The 21,100-nt window shown below is 38.4% G+C and overlaps 2 protein-coding genes across 4 annotated transcripts in view; one reads left to right on the top strand and one right to left on the bottom strand.

Moving 5' to 3' along the window:
- Positions 1–1,325: 1,325 nt before the first annotated feature.
- On the top strand, positions 1,326–12,463 carry LOC101901365 (uncharacterized). The gene is made up of 7 exons (XM_005184971.4): positions 1,326–1,536; positions 1,597–2,978; positions 5,594–5,717; positions 5,810–8,495; positions 8,552–9,162; positions 9,229–9,701; positions 11,900–12,463. Exons 1-6 carry the CDS (start codon positions 1,408–1,410, stop codon positions 9,631–9,633), a joined length of 5,337 nt encoding a protein of 1,778 aa, XP_005185028.2. The 5' UTR covers positions 1,326–1,407; the 3' UTR covers positions 9,634–9,701; positions 11,900–12,463.
- LOC101901198 (ATP-binding cassette sub-family C member 4) overlaps positions 12,339–21,100 on the bottom strand; it is a 24,717-nt gene continuing 15,955 nt past the window's right edge. For all 3 annotated transcript variants that reach the window (XM_059118162.1, XM_059118161.1, XM_059118160.1), the window contains exons 5-13: positions 19,478–19,734; positions 18,576–19,415; positions 17,716–18,432; positions 17,369–17,659; positions 16,687–17,041; positions 16,400–16,630; positions 15,800–16,332; positions 15,574–15,734; positions 12,339–13,011 (exon numbers count right to left, since the gene is read on the bottom strand). In XM_059118162.1, the coding sequence (XP_058974145.1) occupies positions 12,756–13,011; positions 15,574–15,734; positions 15,800–16,332; positions 16,400–16,630; positions 16,687–17,041; positions 17,369–17,659; positions 17,716–18,432; positions 18,576–19,415; positions 19,478–19,734 (3,641 nt within the window). In that variant the 3' untranslated portion in view covers positions 12,339–12,755. The remainder of the gene's footprint in view (positions 13,012–15,573; positions 15,735–15,799; positions 16,333–16,399; positions 16,631–16,686; positions 17,042–17,368; positions 17,660–17,715; positions 18,433–18,575; positions 19,416–19,477; positions 19,735–21,100) is intronic.

Raw genomic sequence — 21,100 nt, 5'->3', positions numbered from 1 at the left:
CACAAATAAGTTATATCTAACCACGGAAGCGAGAAAATTTTGCGCGTTTTTAAGAAATTTCAACTAACAACTGTCGTGGCATTGCCAGATGCAAAAAGTTTGTAGGAAATCGCAGTGTTGCCTTATGACCTTTAACAGTAACGTATAGCGCATGACAAGAGTTGCGTCATCATAAATAAAATGATTAGATTAGTTCAAAATTTAAAAGAAATAATAAATCATTGAAGAAAATCATTTCTGACAATAAATAAATTTAAAAGAATAATGATTTTTGAAAGAAAAATGATTAGGGGAAAAAGTAAAATTAAATAAAATAAGTTTGACCCATGGTACAATAAAATTATTCTCATGTATTCTTTTAAAAAATAAAAAAAAATTGTTCAGAAAATATTCAAATTCGAGTGTTCAAAATGCTTATTGCAACGCATGCATCGACAAAATCTACAGTTTTTGAAGTGAAATAAACCTTTAGAGATATGTAGAACATGATTTTGAAAAGAAATTTTGACCTTTCATTCAGTTTTCGCGGTTTTCAATTATTCATTCAGTAATTTTGATAGTAATTCTGACATTACAAGCCAAACAGGTAGACCTCTACGTTTACATTTTTTTCAAATTTAGACTACCTTGTCGTCATTGTACCATGGTTCGACCTCTTATATACATTTTATATAACTTGATTTGGTTTCCAAAACATTTTGAAAAATTTTTTAATTCTTTTGAATTTAAAATTCAAGTGTACCGCTTTTGGAAAGAATAAATTTGTGCATTTTGGGATGATAAAACTACATTGTTATACTGGGATTCCTGGAATTCCTGACGCCCCCTTCATGTTCCATTTTTTTTTAAATTAAAATCTGATAAAAAAAATATCAAATAACTTACGATAACCGATTTTTCCTTTATTAGTCTGTTCCAGGTTCGAAGGAAATTAGATTCTTCCAGGTGTATGGAACAGAGCATATGTTGCAAAACTCGGGCTTCATAGTTGTATTTTAAACAATTAATCGATTTTCCCTAACTTTATTAGGTCTGGATTGGAGTTTCAAAAGTGTAGAGGAGAGATAGACTCTAAACTACAAATCTATTGGAAAGTTCTTGGAAGTATTTGTTCAATAGAACCGGAAAACCATTTTAACTGATCCACTACGTCCACACATCGGCCAATATTAAAAATCAACCCAAAAAATAAATGCCTCCAATAACGCCGGTTATTATTTTAGTATGGCAATGCCAGTAGCAATTATTCTTTATCACTAATATGACAACGCTGCAATCATATGTTTTGCAGTTGCAATCTAATTTTTTTGCTCCGGCAACACTGACAGCCAAACAAATGACACTCAATTGAAAAAACTACGGCGGAAAAACTTGAATTTTGTTGGAGCGGATGGATACGGGTGAAAAATGTCGGTGAATATTACAGTCAATGGCAATTTTGTTTCCAAGCACTGCCAAAGGAATCCTTTGCTACTGGATCGTGAGAAGGCCAAAAAGGAGTTGGAAGAGGAGAGAAGAAAGAAGCGTTTGTTACAGGTAAATCCAGGAATGAAGGATCCTCTTCATTATAATTGAATACATTTTATTTATTTTCAGGTCCGTGAGCAGTCCAAGCAAATTGCTGAAAAAATTCGAAACGATGTTAAGGAAACAAAACGCAAAGAAATACAAAAATATGAAGCAACAAAAGCCCAAGAGTTTGAGACATGGCGTAAGCAGGCTTTGCAACGGAATAAAAATGAATTTAGTGAAGCGATATTTCAGCTAGGTGCAGCCCATAAAGTTGCCAAGGCTGAAAATCAAGCTAAAGCCGAAAAACGAACAGCAGCAAAACCTCAAAGTAGCTACAAGGACTTTAAAAAGCAAATGGAAGCCCGCCGACGTAACAACGAGAAGCTACAAAAGGAAAAACCAAGTGTTAGCAACAAAGGACAAAGTTGTTCAGATTGCCAGTACAAATGTAAGTGCTACACAATGGGTCAAGAGGAGGCACAAAAAAGAAAAAGAACTGCTTGCATGTCTTCAAGTGATTCGGAAACCCTTAGCAGTGATGGGGAAACAAGTAATGAAGAAACGTTAAAGGATACCCCATCACTTTCAAGTTTTTCTCCCTGTAAAAGTCCCACAACCACAACAACTGTAAGCAACAACATTGCCACACAAACTTCCCTATTACAACCCGAAAAGAATCTAAAACAAACTCCTGCAGTTTTTATGGATGTTGAGGTTGGTACTGATGATTCTGTGCTTATAGCTGGACCTGTAGAAATAAAGGATAAACATGTTGTAAACAACCGGCAATTTAGCAGCATCATAAGAGTTAGTCCCAAAAAATCGAAACAGAAAAAGGATGCACACACAAACAAACAAGTTCAGGTTACATCAATATCTACAACCACTACTTCATCGACAGAGAATAAGGAAAATTCCAACAAAAGTCTTGAAAATGTTTGCTTTGTTCCAGCAGCAAAACCAAAAGAAAAACGTTTTACACTTATATCAAATTTGGTAAAGAAACAAGAGGAACTGCCCAAAACTTCCAAAGAAATGTCACCGAATAAAAGAAGAACCAATGAAGTCGCAGAACATAGTTCACCGCGTAAATTTGTGGCAATGCCAGCACCACTGACCAGACCTCCAGTTGCACGTCCCATTGCCAAACCAATGTCACCGCCCAAGGAAAGTATGTCATCCAAATCCTCAAAGGTTACCACTAGAGGTCATACACACACACAACCACCAACAAAATCAATTTCTACAGCATCGGCCAACACCGTTGCCATGGGTAGCCTGGCCAGTAGCAGTGGTCGAGTACAATTTTACGATTACAACAGTAAATTGTCCAAGGAAGGAACCCAAAGTTCAGCCAACGTTGAGGTGTTACAGCAACGAGATTCGGTTCAACCCACGGCAATGGAGCAAGCTGTTGTCGAGAATCGTTTGCAGTACGATAGACAACAGGATTTGTGCGAGAAGCAGTAAGTATGGAAACAATGTGAATTAAAGCACGTGCTACATCTCGCTATAGTCATCTTATATTTCACCATAGTAACATTCGAGTATTTAAAACTTTAACGGGGTGTGTGTGAAAAAAGCAAAACTGGGTAAGGTATTGCTTCGTGAATATTTCAAGAGGACACTAATTCATTTTGGGTCAAACATAAAACTTTTCATTGGTTTTTAATTGACCTGTATGTAGAGGAAACATATAATGATTCTTTATTATAAGACCATAAAATATGTATGGCGATGGTCTACTTCGGACTTCTTCTTTATAATATCAGTTGTGTGTGCGAAAGTGTAGCCTTTGGTGCATAAAGTTTCTTTATTGGAAATGACTTGTAGTTACTATAAATTGCAGCTGTGTCATAGATTTACATATAGATGTTTTTATTTTCGTTGATTTCTAAGTATGGACAGGACTAGACTAGAACTGGCATTTTTATTTGATGTTGAAGACGATACGGCCCTCTCCACAATATTAAAATTGATTCGACTTTTGTATTCTGGTAACCTATTCTAATATTATGAAACAAAGCTTCCTCTCGCCCTTTGACAATACTCCGGCCATGAAAGAAAGAAGCGAGATAGACCCATAGTTTCTTTTGATGATCTGCATAGAATCACATTCTGAGTCGATTTATGAATGTCCGTCGGTCTGTCCATGTATTTTTGTAAACAATGTACAGGTCGCATTTATTGCCCGATCGATTTTGCCCAAATAAAATATTTAGCACAAGGACCAACCGTATTCAAATTGGAGATAATCGGAGAAAATTTAGATATTTGCTCCCATATATATTCGGCCAATATCAGTCCAAATTTCCTGAATTCTGGCACATACGACGGAGTTCAGTCAAGAAGCAAGTACACCAAATTTTGTGAAAATCGGTTCAGTTATAGCTATAGCTCCCATATATAAAGGGTGAGATAAAAAACTGCAAAAAAGTCAAGCGCAATAATTTTTACATTTTTTTTTTAATGTTACTGAATGAAAGCGAAAAATATCGGAAATAGCATCAAATTTTAAAATAAATTCAGATTTCTTCGAATTGGTCACCTTTGGCACGAATTACGGCCTTTAAACGGCCAATGAAACCGTCACACGCTGGCCGAATGTTGCTCTGCGGTTTTTAGGCCCATTTCCGGCGAAGCGCTTGCTTCAGGTGATTGACACTTTGATATTTTTTAGTGCCAACTTTGTTTTCCAAAATACTCCAGACACAATAGTCCACCGGATTGGTATCCGGAGATTTTGGCGGCCATTGTGCGCTGGAAATAAAGCGAGGAACCTCATTTTGTAACAATTCTTGGGTGACGCGTGCTGAGTTTGATGGTGCTGAGTCCTGTTGGAATGTCCAAGGTCTGCTGCCAAAATGTTTGCGTGCCCAAGGCTTTAATACACCCTCCAGAATATTTTTGCGATAATATTCGGCATTTATTCTGGCCCACACCATCACCATGGCCGGCGCTTGAGTTCTGGTGGTGAGATTAATACGAGCGGAGAGCGACCATCGGCTGTTATGACGGCCCACACCATCATCATGGCCGGCACTTGAGTTCTGGTGGCCAACCGAAGGTGCACATTTTCAGCTGACTTCTTTGGCAAGCAAACTCGATCATTTTGTTTGTTTACAAACTGCTGAACAACGAATGTTTTCTCATCGGAGAAAACCAAATTCGGCAGTTCACCACTTTCGTTCAAGCGAAGCAACTCTTTGGCTCTGTTGAGTCTATTTTCATTCTGTTGCGGTGTAAGTTCTTGCACATTTTGGAATTTCAATGGCCTTAACCCGAGCTCATTTTTCAATATTTGCCGAATGGAATATTGCGATAGGTTCAGCTCACGAGCCATTTTTCGGCCACTGTGACCCGGGGGGTTCGATCAAGTCGCTTCTTTACTTTTCGAACCATTTCTGCTGATGTTGCTGTTTTCTTCCGTCCTCTTTCTTGACGTCGGGCTACGCTACCAGTAGATGCGATGGTACGAGGCACAAAAGATTTATTCACATTAAAATGAGTGCTCTAGCGATCACCCCTTGTAGTTTCCCAGCCAAATATACCGAAATCACACTATCACGCTTGAATTCCATCACGAATAATTTTTTTTTTTTCTGAAAAATTCCCACCAAATTGCTTTTGTACGCTTGTAAACAATATAATGCTGATTTCTTCCGTCCACTTACTTGACGTCGGACCTACGCTACGCTACCAGTATCACGAAGCGATGGTACGAGACACAAAAGATTTATTCTCATTTAAGTGCTGGAGTGCTCTAACGATAGCCACTTCTGGTTTTCCAGCCAAATATAAAGAAATTACACTATCACGCTTGAATTCCATCGCGAATAATTCCACGCTTGAATTCCATTCTGGACAATTCTCACCAAAATGCTTTTGTATGCTTGTAAACAATATAATGAGCTGTCACTGGAATAATTTTAACAGCTGTCGGACGAGTGGCTTAGAAATGACAGCAGTCTAAAGTTGGTTGCAGTTTTTTCATCTCACTCTGTACAATTCCAAGTCGAATCTAAAACCTTTTTATGTTTATATAAAAATAATTACGGTAATAATTTATTTATATTTACAGAAAACTAATGATGGAACGTGGTCAGAAGGCTTTGGAGCGGGAACAAGTACGACGGGACTGCAATGATTTAACCGAAAAACTGGAGGCCCTAACCAAACAATATCCACGACAAGTGCCAATTAATGTAAGTTTCAAGTCTTATAGTATTCTAGAAGATATTGATATTTGTAATATTAAAATTTATTTTAAAATCTTTCCATTTTTTATATTTCCCAGGAAAACAATCCTCACATATTTGCCGATAAACAACTACGGCTGGAGGGTAAAATGAATTCAGCCGTTGAAAAACTTTTGAGCCGACCAACTATCATAACTTGTTCCGAAATTGATGAGCACGATAAAAAATCACCTCAACCCGCTCCAAGTAAACCTAAGGCAAATAATGAACTGAATGTGGGCGCTCTTAACTCGAGCAATGATCATCAGGCCGATGATGATGCTACTAGTGATAGTTGTTGTTCAATTCTTTTGGGTTATGTGGACGATCAAAGTCGTCAGGTGCGAAAAGACCTGGAACAGTGGTCGGATAAAGAAGACAGCCAAAAACAAAAACGTCTTAAGAATTTACTACAACGTCTTGATAAATTGAGGCATTCAATTATCCAAGAAATACAAAGTAATAAGGCTAATAAAACGGAAAAAGCGAAATCGAATACAAAACGTGATGACAACTATCGCCAGTTGATAGAAGATATTTCAACATTTCGTCAAGAAAGGGAGAATATTATGCTGGATGGTGTCGACGACTCTTCACGGCCTGAGAAGGGAAAGAAAACTCAAAAAGTAAGTGAAGAGAAGCAGGCAAAGAATATCCCCGATAAAAAACCCCTTGCGGAAAGAGAAAAACTGTTGGAACAAAAAGAAGCCATATTGGAGGAAAAGTTACGTGAGTTCTATGAACTTCAAAAGCAAAATTGTAAAACTACGAAGCCCAAAACTGAGAGTAACGAAAAAGAAAACAAGACCCAAAAATCCTCTAAAAATAATGAGAAAAGTGAGGATGATCCAAGCCAGGAGAACAAGGAAAACATTAATTGCAGCTCCTTGGAAACTCCTGTGGAAATTATCATAACGGTTCAGGGCGAAACAAAATGTGTTAAAATCCCAGTTAAAAATAACAAAAGAAAATCTGCTCACAAGAAGCCCTCACCCACACATTTAGCCACTCTGATAAAAAGCCCACATGCCAAGATGAGTGCCAAGAAGTTAACACCAAAAAAGATTGTGCCTGCAAAAGAACCTCCCCCACCGCCAAAGGCTCCATCTTTGGTAAGGCACAACTCATATGATTCCAATTCTACATCTTATATGAGTCTGCCACCACATATACCCACACAGTTGGGGGCTCTGGTAGACAGGACAACCGAAAATCACATGCCGTACAAATCTTCTACAGAAACTGATAGATATGGAAGACAGGACAAGCACAAGAAACCTGTACCTAACATAAATCCTTTGGTTGCTCAATATGTTCAACGACTACTGGGTATGTCACGCAAGACAATACAACGTTTGGCCGTGAGCTCCTCAGACATAGATACACCTAGTTCATCGATCATTAACACCTCGGGCAACAATAGCTCCACTGAGTCACTGCTCTCCGAGGAACGCATGGCCTTTGTGGAGAGTTTTGTGCATGAGAATCGCAGTTTTATTAAAGAATTGGAGCAATCTTTGAGAGCCCAACATAATGCCACACTGGAGGATAGTATGAAAGCATTTGATGAAATTTGGCGTAAGCGGTTAAAACAAAAACAGCAACAAACCTCAAAAACAAATAGCTCTCAAGGGCCAAGAAAAAGTCGTGAAGAAGTGGCTAAAACCAAGGCAACAGCATCTCCTAAGGCGTGTAAGAACCTAAAAACTCAAACAAAGGAATTGCAAAGTAAGGAGGTGAGCAGTCAAACACAAATTAAAGACAAGCCCAAGGTAATGCCAAAACTTCCCAAAAACTATCCACTTAACTTGGAACAATCCACTACCCAGGATACCGAGAGCAGTCCAGAAATGTTGGAAAAACTAAAAGCCAAATCGAAACAAAGACTCTCGGCCAAGGTTGATAAGGCAGTGGAAACAAAGCTTTCCGATGACATAAATAAATCCGAGTCGGATTCACAAATAGCCCGCTATGCCCAATTAACAGAGAACTGTACCCATCGCATTGCCGAGTTGACGGAACTTATAAATCGTGTGCGCGAAGAGAAGCAACGTCTCTTGGAAGTTACCCTCAGCTCGGTTAGTGACAATGGCAGGCAGTCGACAGAATATTTAGAGTTGCCCGAGGGCAAAAGTAGGACTAGCAACCACAATGAAGGTGAGTCCAGCGTGGCCAGCAGCACAGAGGAGGTCACTGCAGCCACTCTAAAATCGGCAACCTCATTGGATGCCAAAAATCAACCGATACAATTATCGAAAATGGATAAAAATCATCCGATTGCGGCCAGTCAGGATAGTGGCATTGCAGACAGCCGGCCCATAACAGCTCAAGAACATCGCCACGATCTCGAGCCTATATCACAAACCTCAACGGAATCACACAGTGCCGTGCAGCAGCGTAAAACCAAACCACCACCTACGCTAAGAAGGTTTAGTCCACAATTTCGGGAAGAAGATTTGGTTCATGAATTATCGACAATTTTGGAGGTGGACACTCCAGTGAATTCACGCATAAACACAGCGGCAAGTCAAAAATCTGAGGAGCAAATCACAGTGGCTAGAGAAATGGAGCCAGCTTCAGCTGCTCAGCAGAGTCACCAGCCGGTTGCGTTTCCCACATTCGAAGAATATGTACAGCGTATGAATTTGGATATAACACAACTAAATGATGAACAAAGTTCCCTCCTGCAATCCGAATTTTCGCATTTTATAGAAGACATGCAGAGGAGTCGTTTGAATGGGAAAGGTAAGTTTTTATCATTTGCTGGAAAATTGAGTGATTTTAATTTCCTCTCCCTTTAGAACTGCCATCTCCACCACAATATACCGAATTCCCCTCCATTAATGGTTATTTAAATCAAAGCAAGTCCGATGTGGCGGACCAAACAGAGGCGGTGGAAGATTCATTGGCCCAACTGCGAATCAATGATTTAAAGCCCCAACGCTTTCCCGCTGTTCGAGAATATGTTAAACAAAAACATAAGGAAAAAGCTGAAAGTGGTGGCCCCACAACATCTCCCGATGATGAACAGCAATTATTATTGGACACTGAGAGTTTGGAAAATATCACAGATATCGTAACAAATACCAATACGGAAAGTGAATCAGCATCATTGGATATTGAAAAGGAGTTAAAACAACGTAAAATCCTTAAACATTCTTTTCGTTACACAAAACCCAAAGATGTGTTTTCATCCACTGCCCATCATGATGTTGGAGAATTCTATCAGGATTTAATGGGCTGTGAAAGTGGCATTGAAAAACTATCGACCTCGGAAGCAACAACAACCACACAACTGGAAACCGATCTGAAGAGAATGGTTAATCAGTGGTCCAAAGAGAACAATGAAAAGCCACAATATCAGTCGTTAAGCAGTACCACATCGAGCTCAGCAATTGAAAAATTGGCAAAGGTAAAAAATCCATATAAAAATAATTATTAAAAATAAAATTACTTTTATTCCTTTTTTGTCCCTTAGTCTACTTCCTTAGATGAAACGTCTAATGAAAATGGACGCCCATTAAATTTACGCGACTTCTTGAAACGTGAGCTGCTAAAACATCCGAATTTCTCGACATCAAGTTCAACATCGAGTAGCATTGATGATTCGTTGCGTAGTCAATTTCTACACTCGCTCATTGGCTCGTTAACCCCGCGAACGAATGCAGCTACCAGTAAGTCCGGCCAACACACCCTGGATCGCCAAAAGACCTCAACTCCCGTTCCCGGCCATTCGTCGCAAACTCGCTCCACACCTGGCAGTGGTGAAAATCCTCTGAATACCACAAGCTCTCAATTGTTTTCCGGCGAAAGTCACATATCATCGGTTCATGGTGATCGTTCGAGAAATGCTGCAGAATCGGGCAATCAAAATTCCGAATAGCTAAGGCATATTGTGCGCATTTATATTTATTTGAAAGTGATTAACAAGACTTTTGTTGTGAAATGAAGGTAAGTTTTTATTTTGTAAATATGGGGCGAAAAGTTTTGGAATATTTTTGTTATAGGGGTCTTAAGAACGAAATAATAAGTCAATGTTTCCTTTGACTTGCCACAACGGCCACATAAAATTTTGCACGAAATAATAATCTCATATTCAAGAAGGGGTAAAAAATATAGAAAACAGTATTTAGATAAGACTGAGGACAGATTGGAAAATAGACAATATTGGCTCTTTCGAAACCCCCTTTAATGGTCAACATTAGCTATTGGCAATTCGATTGACCGAATTGTAAGTATTCCTTAAATCAGGAGGGCTATCGACACCCTAAACCCTTCAAATCACCTGGATCAGATGGTATTATTAGTGCCGATTCTTGGGGAGATTGTTTTGGCTTGCTTGTGTTTATAGAACTGTGGAGGTCCTTTGGACATTCTGCGGAAGCGGGGCCAAAACCAGTGATTACATTTCACCAGGACTGAACTTCAGCCACTAGAAGCCACATTCCTGACAGGGAGGTCGAACTCGTAACAACCCGTCTCTATATGGTATAGCTGTCTATATCGATAACTCAAAAATGGAAAGTGAAAAGACGGTAGGTGTCTTCTCCGAATTCCTGAACATCAAAATCTCCCTAAAACTTAACAACAACTGTAGCGTATTCCAAGCAGAAATCGTTGTTATCAAAAAGCCATGGATCTGTCCCAAACAAAAATAGTGATCTGAACAGGGTGAGATGAAAAAACTGCAACAAAGTCAAACGCCATAATTTTAACATTTTTTTTTTAATTTTATTGAATGAAGGCAAAAAATGTCGGAAATAGCATCAAATTTTAGAATAAGTTTAGATTTGTTCGAATTGATCACCTTTGGCACGAATTATGGCCTTTAAACGGCCAATGAAACCGTCACACGCTGTCCAAATGTTGCTCTGCGGTATTTTGGCCCATTCCCGGCGAAGCGCTTGCTTGAGGTTATAGACACCTTGGTATTTTTAGTGTCAACCTTGCTTTCCAAAATGCTCCAGACACAATAGTCCAACGGATTGGTATCCGGAGATTTTGGTTTCCATTGTGCGCTGGAAATGAAGCGAGGAACCTCATTTTGTAACAATTCTTGGGTGGCGAGTGCTGAGTCCTGTTAGAATGTACAAGGTCTGCGGCCAAAATGTTTGTGTGCCCAAGGCTTTAATACACCCTCCAGAATATTTTCGCGATAATTTTAGGCATTTATTCTGATGCCACGGTCGATTTATACGAACGGAGAGCGACCATTGGCTGTTATGGCGGCCCATACCATCACCATGGCCGGCGCTTGAGTTCTGGTGGCTAACCGAAGGTGCACATTTTCCACCGACCTCTTTGGCAAGTAAACATTTTGTTTGTTTACAAACTGCTGGACAACGAATGTTTTCTCATCGGAGAAAACCAAATTCGGCAGTTCATCACTTTCGGCCAAGCGAAGCAACTCTTTAGCACTTTTAGTCTATTTTCTTTCTGTTGCTGTTGCGGTGTAACTTCTTGCACTTTCTGGAATTTCAATGGCTTTACCCCGAGCTCATTTTTTATTATTTGCCGAATGGAATATTGCGATATGTTCAGCACACGTGCCATTTTTCGGCCACTGCGATGCGGGTTTCGATCAAGTCGCTTCTTTATTTTTCAAACCATTTCTGCTGATGTTGCTGTTTTCTCCCGCCACTTACTTGACGTCGGGCTACACTACTAGTATCACGGTAACGAGCGATGGTACGAGGCACAAACGATTTATTCACATTTAAATGCTGGAGTGTTCTAACGAAAGCCACTTGTGGCTTTCCAGCCAAATATAAAGAAATCACACTATCACGCTTGAATTCCATCGCCAATAATTCCACGCTTGAATTCCATTCTGGACAATTCTCACCAAAATGCTTTTGTACGCTTGTAAACAATATAATGAGCTGTCACTGGAATAATTTTAGCAGCTGTCGGACGAGTGGCTTAGAAATGACAGCAGCCTGAAGTTGGTTGAAGTTTTTTCATCTCACCCTGTATTTCAGAGTTCTTTCTTCAGTATATTTACCGGTTTTGTCATATCTCACAAACAGTAGTAGCTTAAAACTTTAAGAGTTTTAAAACCTAAAATTAAAATTTTACTCATAGTATATCATGGTATTCACATCAGTCAAACCTAAAACAGTTCTTACTTGTGATTTTTTTAATTACAGGACTTACCCATGCCGTTATCGCTGTACATTCCACGCCAAGACATTACCTTTTAAATGTGTGTGTATTAAATAATTATTTTTTAAAAGCCTATATTTATTTCTATAAGTTTAGCTATTAACTATATTTTTAATTATTCAACAACTACCAAGAAGCTTTAATATGGCAAAGATGTACGTCCAAATTCCGACTTTTTGCATTTTCATTTAAATTTTTAATAACGAATTTTCTAGAAAAAAAATTATATTTACATACCACAAATACGATATCGGAAAGTAGTGCAAATGAATGTTATTTGTTGTAATTTTAAATATTTATTTGTGTAAAGCTTTTGTAAGAAAGTTTTGTAGACAAAAGTGTTTTATATATTTTATTTTCACATTTTATATACATATACAAAAAAAAAAACAAATGCTATATTTTATTTGTTGTTTGACTCTAATTTTAACTACAGACAGTGGTCGCACGATTTCATGTTGTTTATTAAATGAGATAATGTTATTCTTTCTTTCTTTTTGGTATCAAAATGCGATCATTTCAACTTAAAATTACAAAAAAACATCAAATACAATAGTTATTTTTATCTTAAAATTAATATTAGATAATTTTTTTAAAAAAAACAAAAACACATTTGAATGAATTATGACAAAAGAAAAATAGTAGTATTAGTAAAATTCGCACTTGTTTCATAAAACTCTTATATAATAATAAAAAATAATAAATACCTAAATTGATTTAAAATCAATTCCATTTTTTTGTGTTGTTTTTTTCTTCTTGTTCCCAGATAACAATGTTTTTTTCATAAGTACTTTTTTTAACACTTATAAGTACTTTAGTTTTAAGTAAATAATTCCTGTTTTAAGCACCATGATAGGCTTTACTGGCCATTTTCTTAAGCGCATCCGCTTCGCTTCCTGTTGCTTCGACCATTTGTCGTAAGGCACCATTGGGATTGCGTAACAGCACATAGGGTATATCAAATTCTTTGGCCTGACCAGCATCCATAACCAAAATGCGATCACTATCCATAACCGTTTGCAGGCGATGGGCTACAGTTAAGACGGTACAGTGTTTGAATTTAATGCGAATTGTCTGTTGTATCAGGGTATCGGTTCTGTAAGATAAATTGGGGAAGACATGGTATTCTTTCTTTCTTTCTTTCTTTATTTAATTCATACTTAATACTAAAGCCTCCAAGGCCAATTAATTGTATTAATAAGGTACTCAATATCAAGAATTTAAATTTATTTAAATTTAAATTATTCTAATAAAATTTACATTATTTTCAATTAATGGCATGCTGAGCAATGAAAGAATAATAGTGGTAAAAATCGTTGAAACCCCTTCTATATTCAGAATAACTTTAAGAGGTATTTTTCCTTAGCAGACGGTCAAGTGTTAGTTGGATTTTTTTAAGAATTAAAACACTTTATGGAAGACTTCGGTTACCATTCATATTCATTACACCTCAATAAGAACTAAAAATCGCCTATCTATTGGGATTTCATTTATTCTATCCCGTGAAGGTCTAAAAGGAATTTTAGCTATGAAATGCCATCTTTCGAAAATCTTTCAAAATGTTTTGTAGAAATATTTTACAAACTAAACTCCAAAAGTAAATCAATCTGGCGAAAGCACCTATTCTATCTCAGAATGGACTTCTACTTTTAGAAGAGTCCTAAAAGGGACATGAACACGCAGAACTTAAAAAAGACTGCAAATGTTTTTTATTTTTGGAGCTATTCTATGAAAAGAAGTAATTTAAAATGTCCTATAAGAGAACACTTATAAAAAAAATGCATCCAAAGGGGTATTTTAGAAAAAGACCTCTGAAGGACATTCATTGTCTGAAAATTTCCCAAAAGTCGTCATTGTATAGAAAACATCTAAAATGAGTTGATTTATTAAATGACACTCAATATTTTTCTGTAAAAAGGGGTTCTGAGAGGTTGTTCTGTAGTATTCTATATCTGGAAGACTTCCGAACAGTATTGTATCTACAGACGAACTTCAAAATTTCTTCTATATGCAAATGACATCCAAAAGATCTACATAAGAGCCCCAAAGTTCTTTCATCTAAATAGAACTCCAAAGGGTTTCCTGTTAAAATAAGACCCACAAAGGGCTTCCTATTTATGGAAGACCTACAGAGGGCCTTCTATTAATGGAAGACCTACAAAGAGTCTCCTTTCCATAAGAATCCCAAAAATGTTTTAAACAAGTTCTCCAAAAAATCATTTAGAATGTTTTCCCTGCAAATGGCCCTCTGACAGGTTCTCCTTCAGTTGACAACATCTAAAAGGCATATTATCTGCAGAAGAACTGCAGTATTCAGAAGAACTGCAAAAGGGGTACTATCTTCATAAGACATCCAAAAAGTCTTATATCTACATAAGAGCCCTGAAACACTTTAATCTACAAAAGACCTTCAAATAGTCTACTAATTATTGAAGTAATGGAAGACCTCCATACTGTATTTCGAAAAGAAATCCCAAAAGATGTTTTCAACTACAATTTCGCCAAAAGATCTTTTCTGTCTGGAAGTCTCCAAAATACCTTTATACTTTAGAAAACCTCCCAAAAGACAATCTTTTCATTAAAGGCCGCGAAAAGGTTGACTTTCTATAAAAGACTTCTTTATAAACGACCTGCAGAAAGTCTCGTTTCCAAAAGAATCCCAAAGGATATTTTATACAAGACGGTCTACAAGAGGTCTCTAAAATATCTTCATCATTGAGAAAACCTCCGAAAGGCATCCCTCCCATAAAAGGCTTCCCATCTATAAAATATCTCTAAAAGTCCTATTTTCTATAGAAAAAAATCTTCTTCATATAGAAGAACTTCCAAATATTGTTATTTCCCATTGACCTCCGTTTGTTTTCTATGCACTGAAAGTTGTGTATATTTCCTACAGAAAATCTTCTTTGTCTGGAAGTCTCCAAAATATCTTTATTGTTAAGAAAAACTCCGAAAGGCTTTCTTCTCATAAAAGGTCTCCAAAAAATTTCCTACCTATAAAGGACCTCCTAAAAGTCTTCACATAGAAAACAGTATTCTATTTCAAAAGTTCTATTCGAAAAATATCTCTTAAACATTTACACCTAAAGGAGGTCTTCAACATTTTTTTCTATTTCCCAATGACCTCAGAAAAAAAAGAATTGTATTCTCTCTGTAGAAAACATCCACAAAAACATCTATTTGTGAAAAACCTCGAAAAGGTTTTCTCTCTACAGAAGACTCCCAAAAGATCCTCTATCTTTAAAGATCTCTAAAAAAATCCTATATAAAAAGTCTTCAGGTCATTAAGAAATCTTCTATTCACAGAATATCGTAAAAATAATTTTTCTATGGAAGGCCTTCAAATGGTTGGCAAAAGATCATACTCCATTTTTAAAAGACGTTGAGAGAATTTTATATCTATATATGTAGTTTTCTATGAAGGTATTCTGCAGAAAAAATGACTTCTGGATCGTCCTTGGATAGAAAACATTTTAAGATCCTCTGTAGGTCGCAGACCATTCAGATAGAAAATCTTTCAGGATATTATACAAATTTTTTGGGGTCTTCAGCAAATTGTTTGGAAGTCTTCTCTTAGCAGAAAAAAATCCTAAAGTCTTCCGAATGTCTACTAACATCTAGGGAATTTTTTTTAAATTTAAATAAATCATTTACTCACTGGGGATCCACATTGGCAGTAGCTTCATCCAAAACCAAGATCTTGTTGTTACGCAAAACAGCTCGAGCCAAGCAGATCAGCTGGCGCTGGCCCACACTGAAATTACTGCCGCGTTCTGTGACAAGGAAATCTAAGCCGGGTATGGCACTCTTTAACTCCACCTGAAAATTTTGTAATAACAATCAATTTCTATTACCCAATTCCCTAATCACAAACGTTATATTACCTCCTCCAACGCCTTCCATATATCCGCATCGGAATACTTCTCAAATGGATCTAAATTGTAACGTATCGTTGCCGAAAACAGCACCGGATCCTGAGGTATTATTGAGATTTTCGAACGTAACGATTCGCGGGTAATGCTACCCGTTTCGATGCCATCAATTACAATGCCACCCTCAATATAAGCCAAACGAAACAGCACACCTATTAGTGAGGACTTTCCGGCACCCGTGCGTCCCACAATGCCCACTTTCCAGCCGGGTTGTATGGTTAAATTTAAATTCTTCAATACAGCCTCACCCTGAGGATCGTAGCGACAGGACATGTTACGGAATTCAATGAGACCATGTGTGGGCCAACTATTGGGCGGTTGTTTGGTTTCATTGCTTTCCCTCTCCAAATCGGTGTATTGTAGGACTCGCTCCACGCTGGTCATTTGTTGCAGAGATTCAGCGACTTGGCGTACACCGTATTGCACCATACCGGTTAGGATCATGGCTTGGGAAATTGCCAAACCCACGTTGCCGCTGTAGGTTTCTGTGAGAATTAAAAAAAAAATCAAATGAGGAATACATTTGATTCCATTGAAGTGGATCATACTTACGCCCACTAATTATGATAAAACTAAAGGTAACACAGGTCAGGAAACAACAGCTAACACAATCCAGCCACAATCCCAGGGCAGTATTGGAGGCCATGGTCAGCTGCCATACCCCACTGTGAACATCTTGCAATTGATCGAACTCCTTGGCCACGGTGTCCTGTAAATTTCGAGATCTTATGGTGGCCAGACCCGTTAGGGAGGCCGACAAATGAGAGAATACAGGACTGCGACCTGCAAAGATTTTGAGAATTATTTCGGATTAATTTTACACATGTATTATTACTCACATATCCCCTCCAAACGTTTCAAATCCTGTGATGGCCTCAGGTACATTTTCAAAATCAAACAATCGGTTATGGCCACCACAGCAATGGCCAACATAAGTATGGGATTGACCACACATATCACCACTAATATGCCAAACATCACCAAGGCGATTTGTATGAAATCCATCATGGCCTTGGGTAGGAATTCATCTATGGCGCCCATGTCTTTGGAGAAACGATTAAGTATCCGACCCGATGGATTTTGATCAAAGAAACGCATTGCAGCATTCAATATGGAACTGAACATACGATCGTGCAGAACCTTTGAGGCATGCATACACACTTTGAAGAAGAGGAAACCGCGAAAGACGGTCATCTGTGGGATGGAACGAATAGCATAAAAATTAAGACTTATAAAAGAAAGTAAATCAAAGAGTTAAAGTCCTGGATACAAAAGGGAGTTTCCCGGACATAAGTAGCATTTTTTGCTGGCAAGGAAAGTAGTACAAATACGGCCTATAATTTGAGCTAGGAAGCCAGTCAATAACTTATGCCAGAAAAGAGTTTTTGAGGGTTTAGGGCCTAATATTTATAGGATAGGAAAAGGATAGTAGAAAGTCTTCCAAAGTAGGAAGTCTTCCAAGTCTTTGTTAGGAAATTTATTGGTTTTCATCTCCTCCCTTCCTTCCCATTCATTACTCACCACAACAACACCAATGATGAGAGCACCATAGATATAAAGACATTCGAATGTTGTCAGGACCGTGGTTTCATTAACCGAACGCAGATATTCCTGTTGCGTCCAAATATTTACAAAATAATCCGAGCCACTGCAAACAACCTGAGACAACAGCATAACGAAGACCATAAAACTGAAACCAAAAAGTGTGCTGCCAGCCCTGAAATATTCCATCCAAACACGGGCACTGACACCACCATCAGCCTGCTCTTCGTCCATTTCCTTGCTCTCGGATTCATCGCGTTCAGCACTTTCCTTAAAAAACAAAACATCAACAATTATCTTAGTTTGTTCACATTCCCCAAACTTACTTGCTTCTTTATCAAAGGACTCTCCAGTGTACTACTTTTCCTTCTCACCGCCTGGTAGCCCGGCGATTCTTGTTGCCCATCAATGTAGGGTATGTCTTCCTCATCTTCATACAGACTATTATCTTCCGATATCACACCATTTGGACTTGCCGTCTTTTGTCTATCCAAGAGCTTGGCAAAGTCCAATTCACTTGATATCAGATCACCATATGTACCCTGTCTGGAAACTTTGCCATTTTCCACAATGACAATCCAATCGGCTTCATTTAGGAAATGTATTTGATGAGTGACTAAAATTCGGGTAGCCTTTTCACCGGCCAAACGACTTTTGGGACCAATGACCTGATCGAACAAATGCCGTCCCACATGGGCATCCACTGCACTTAGGGGATCATCCAAAAGATAGATATTTGCCGATTTATAAATTGCTCGAGCCAAGCTTATTCTGGCCCTTTGGCCACCGGACAGGGAGGCACCTCTCTCGCCAACCACCGTCTTGTCGCCATTGTGTAATTGCTCAAAATCCGTGGACAAGGCACAACATTTGGTAATCTCATCATAACGTTTGCGGTTGAACTCCTCACCAAAGAGAATATTGTTACGCACCGTACCGGTAAACAGCCATGGTTCCTGGGCAGCATATGAGATGTTGCCTTGGACTTCGACATCACCATGGGTCAATGGAAGTTCTCCCAGTATCAATTGGATAATGGAACTCTGTAAAGAGAAGAGAATGAATTATAACCGTTTAAATTATATAAAAATCCCGACATAGCCTGGCGTCATGGATCCTTTCCGAGATGTCAAACTCCACTCTTTTAAGAATACATTTCTGGCTATGTCGCTCATGTAACACCTACCTTTCCCGCCCCAACCGGCCCAATAATGGCACACAATTGACCCTTGGGTATGATCAAATCAATATTCTGCAAAGTTTTCTGTGGCTTCAGATTATCCCAATTCGCTGAGACATTTTTCAGCACAACCGCATGCTTATCACCCTCAATATTGCTTTTGTACACCAATCCTGGAGTATTCTCCTCACAGCCTTCCATTTTCAAGAATGTCTGCACCCGTTTCAAAGAGACCAAAGCCTCAGCACCAAATGACACAGCCAAGGGATACCAAATCGCTGCCACCAATTGAAAGATGTTATAATAACCAGCCATGGAAAAGACAATATCAGCCGACACAGCACTGCCCAGCAGTACCGCAGCTGCTATTGTTATATACAGAGTGGAACGTTCCGTAAAGACCATGGTACTCAAATAGAAACCTCTCAAATAGGAGGCATAACGAATTTGTTTCACCTCACGGCGTCGTGCCTCTTTGACCACGTTCTGGAAGGGCTTCTCCCAGGCATACATTTTTATCACCTGTATACCCTGAACCAGTTCATTCATTATGCCCACCCGGGCATCGGTGCGTTCGGCGATTTTCATGCGTAATTTTGAGGCCAATTTGCTAAGCCCAGTTTGTACGGGTATTGTTTTCAGCAGAAGTCCCACCACACCCACAACTGCTGCAACGCCAATTTTCGTCCATATCAAATAGCAAATCAACACCGATTGCAGTGGAAGAATCCAAATCCAATGGACAAATATGAAACCATAATCCAAACGATTAACATCGTTCGACAGCAAATTGATGAGGTAACCTGCCGGAGTTTGTCCCGCCGACTTCATGGAAAGACTTATTGTCTAAAAAAAAGAAAGTGAGTACTTTAATCATTTTGAAATCGTATTTTGTGTCGACGACTTACCTTCCGATAGATTAGAGAACAACAGGCAATACGCATTCGAGCTCCCATCAGCCTTTGCCTCAAGTCCACATGGTGTATGAGAAAACAACCTATGAGTGTCGATATCACCAATATTGCTCCCAAACTGTGTACATCATTCCAAATGTAGTCTATAATGTCATTATATTCTGGTGGATCACTTGGTTCCGCTGTTACGGAACTGAAGTTATTACCGGGTAGCAGCTTTCCATCATCCGGTGGCAATAGATTGGGATTTGCTGAAAGGGAATAATTAATTGAAAGTGGTGAGTATTGCAATAGCTTTAAATGTTTTGGTTTTTAATATTTTTTCTTTTAGGAAAACTCCAAAAAGGAACTTAATCAGAAAAGCTATACTGGGAGGGAGCAAAAGGAACTCCAGGGTAGAGGTCGCCTGGAAAAGTATTTAATCCCCAAATTTAAGGTGATAACTCAACCTAACCAGAAGCTCACTGGTACGAGCGGGCAAAACAAATACATTCGTATTCGTGGAGGTTAACTGGAAATATATTTAGTACCCAAATTCTTGAAGGGGATAATGCAGCTTAACCTAAAGGTGTCTGCTATGAGTGACCAAAGGGATTTCTATTGTAGAGAATAGTCCATATTTATAAAGTGTTCTTGTGTAGGTGACTTGTATACAGGCGTAACCATAGAAAACACCCCATAAGGAGGATAGTACTCTACAAGGCCTTCAAGAATTATTTTAAATAACCAGAAAACCTTCTAGAGGTCTTCAATAGCCAAAAGATCTTCTAAATGTCATCTGAAAATAGACGACAGATGACTCCCTGGACCACCAACTCTTTGTGTAGACTCCCTAAGTCTCGTGCTAGTCTATGTATAAACGGCTTTCAGGTACTACAGCTTGCCTATGTGTAGATGACTCCTTGGCTCTCCAGCCTTTCAGATATCTTCTTCAGCAACAGAACTTCTTCCGGTCTTCTGTATAAAGAATACCTTTTAGAGATCTTTTATATAAAGGATTTGTTAGGGTATCCTATAGAATGATGACCTCCTAGAGGTATTCAAAATAAGAGACCACTGTAAAGTCTTTTATTGACGAAAATTCTCCTAGACCAAAGGTAGAGTACCTGTTGTTGTCTTCTATAAGAAGAATGCCTTCTAGAGGCCTTGTATAGAACCCCCATACCACATCCTACTGATGAAAGAACTCCTATATAACTTTCAAGGCTATAATACCTTCTTAAGAAACACGATGCATAGTAAGCCTTCTAAAGGATTTCTATGGAGATTGAGACGGTTAAGATTTTTATACATACTTTTGCCAAGTTTTGTCGAGTTTTTTTTCAGATTTAAATATAGCTCCCATATATATGTATTTCTCTTTAATTTGATGTTAATGATGTTGATCATACGATCAAGTTCCGACCTATGCATTCGATTTTTTAGTGTATAACAGCGGTATATCGCATTTTATGAGCCGCATGGTTATTCAAAAATTTGACACCTTTTGTGTGGGAGTTACCAGAAGAGTAGGTCGATATCTATCATCTTCACACTATGTCTTTTGCTAGTAGAAATAATGGGATGTGTGAAATATGAAAAGAATCGATGCACATTTCGCCTTTTCTAAGAGTTCAT

The sequence above is a fragment of the Musca domestica genome, unplaced genomic scaffold (genome assembly GCF_030504385.1).
Source record: "Musca domestica strain aabys unplaced genomic scaffold, Musca_domestica.polishedcontigs.V.1.1 12, whole genome shotgun sequence".
Classification (NCBI taxonomy): Eukaryota; Metazoa; Arthropoda; class Insecta; order Diptera; family Muscidae; genus Musca; species Musca domestica.
This window is presented reverse-complemented; position numbering and strand designations above follow the sequence as displayed.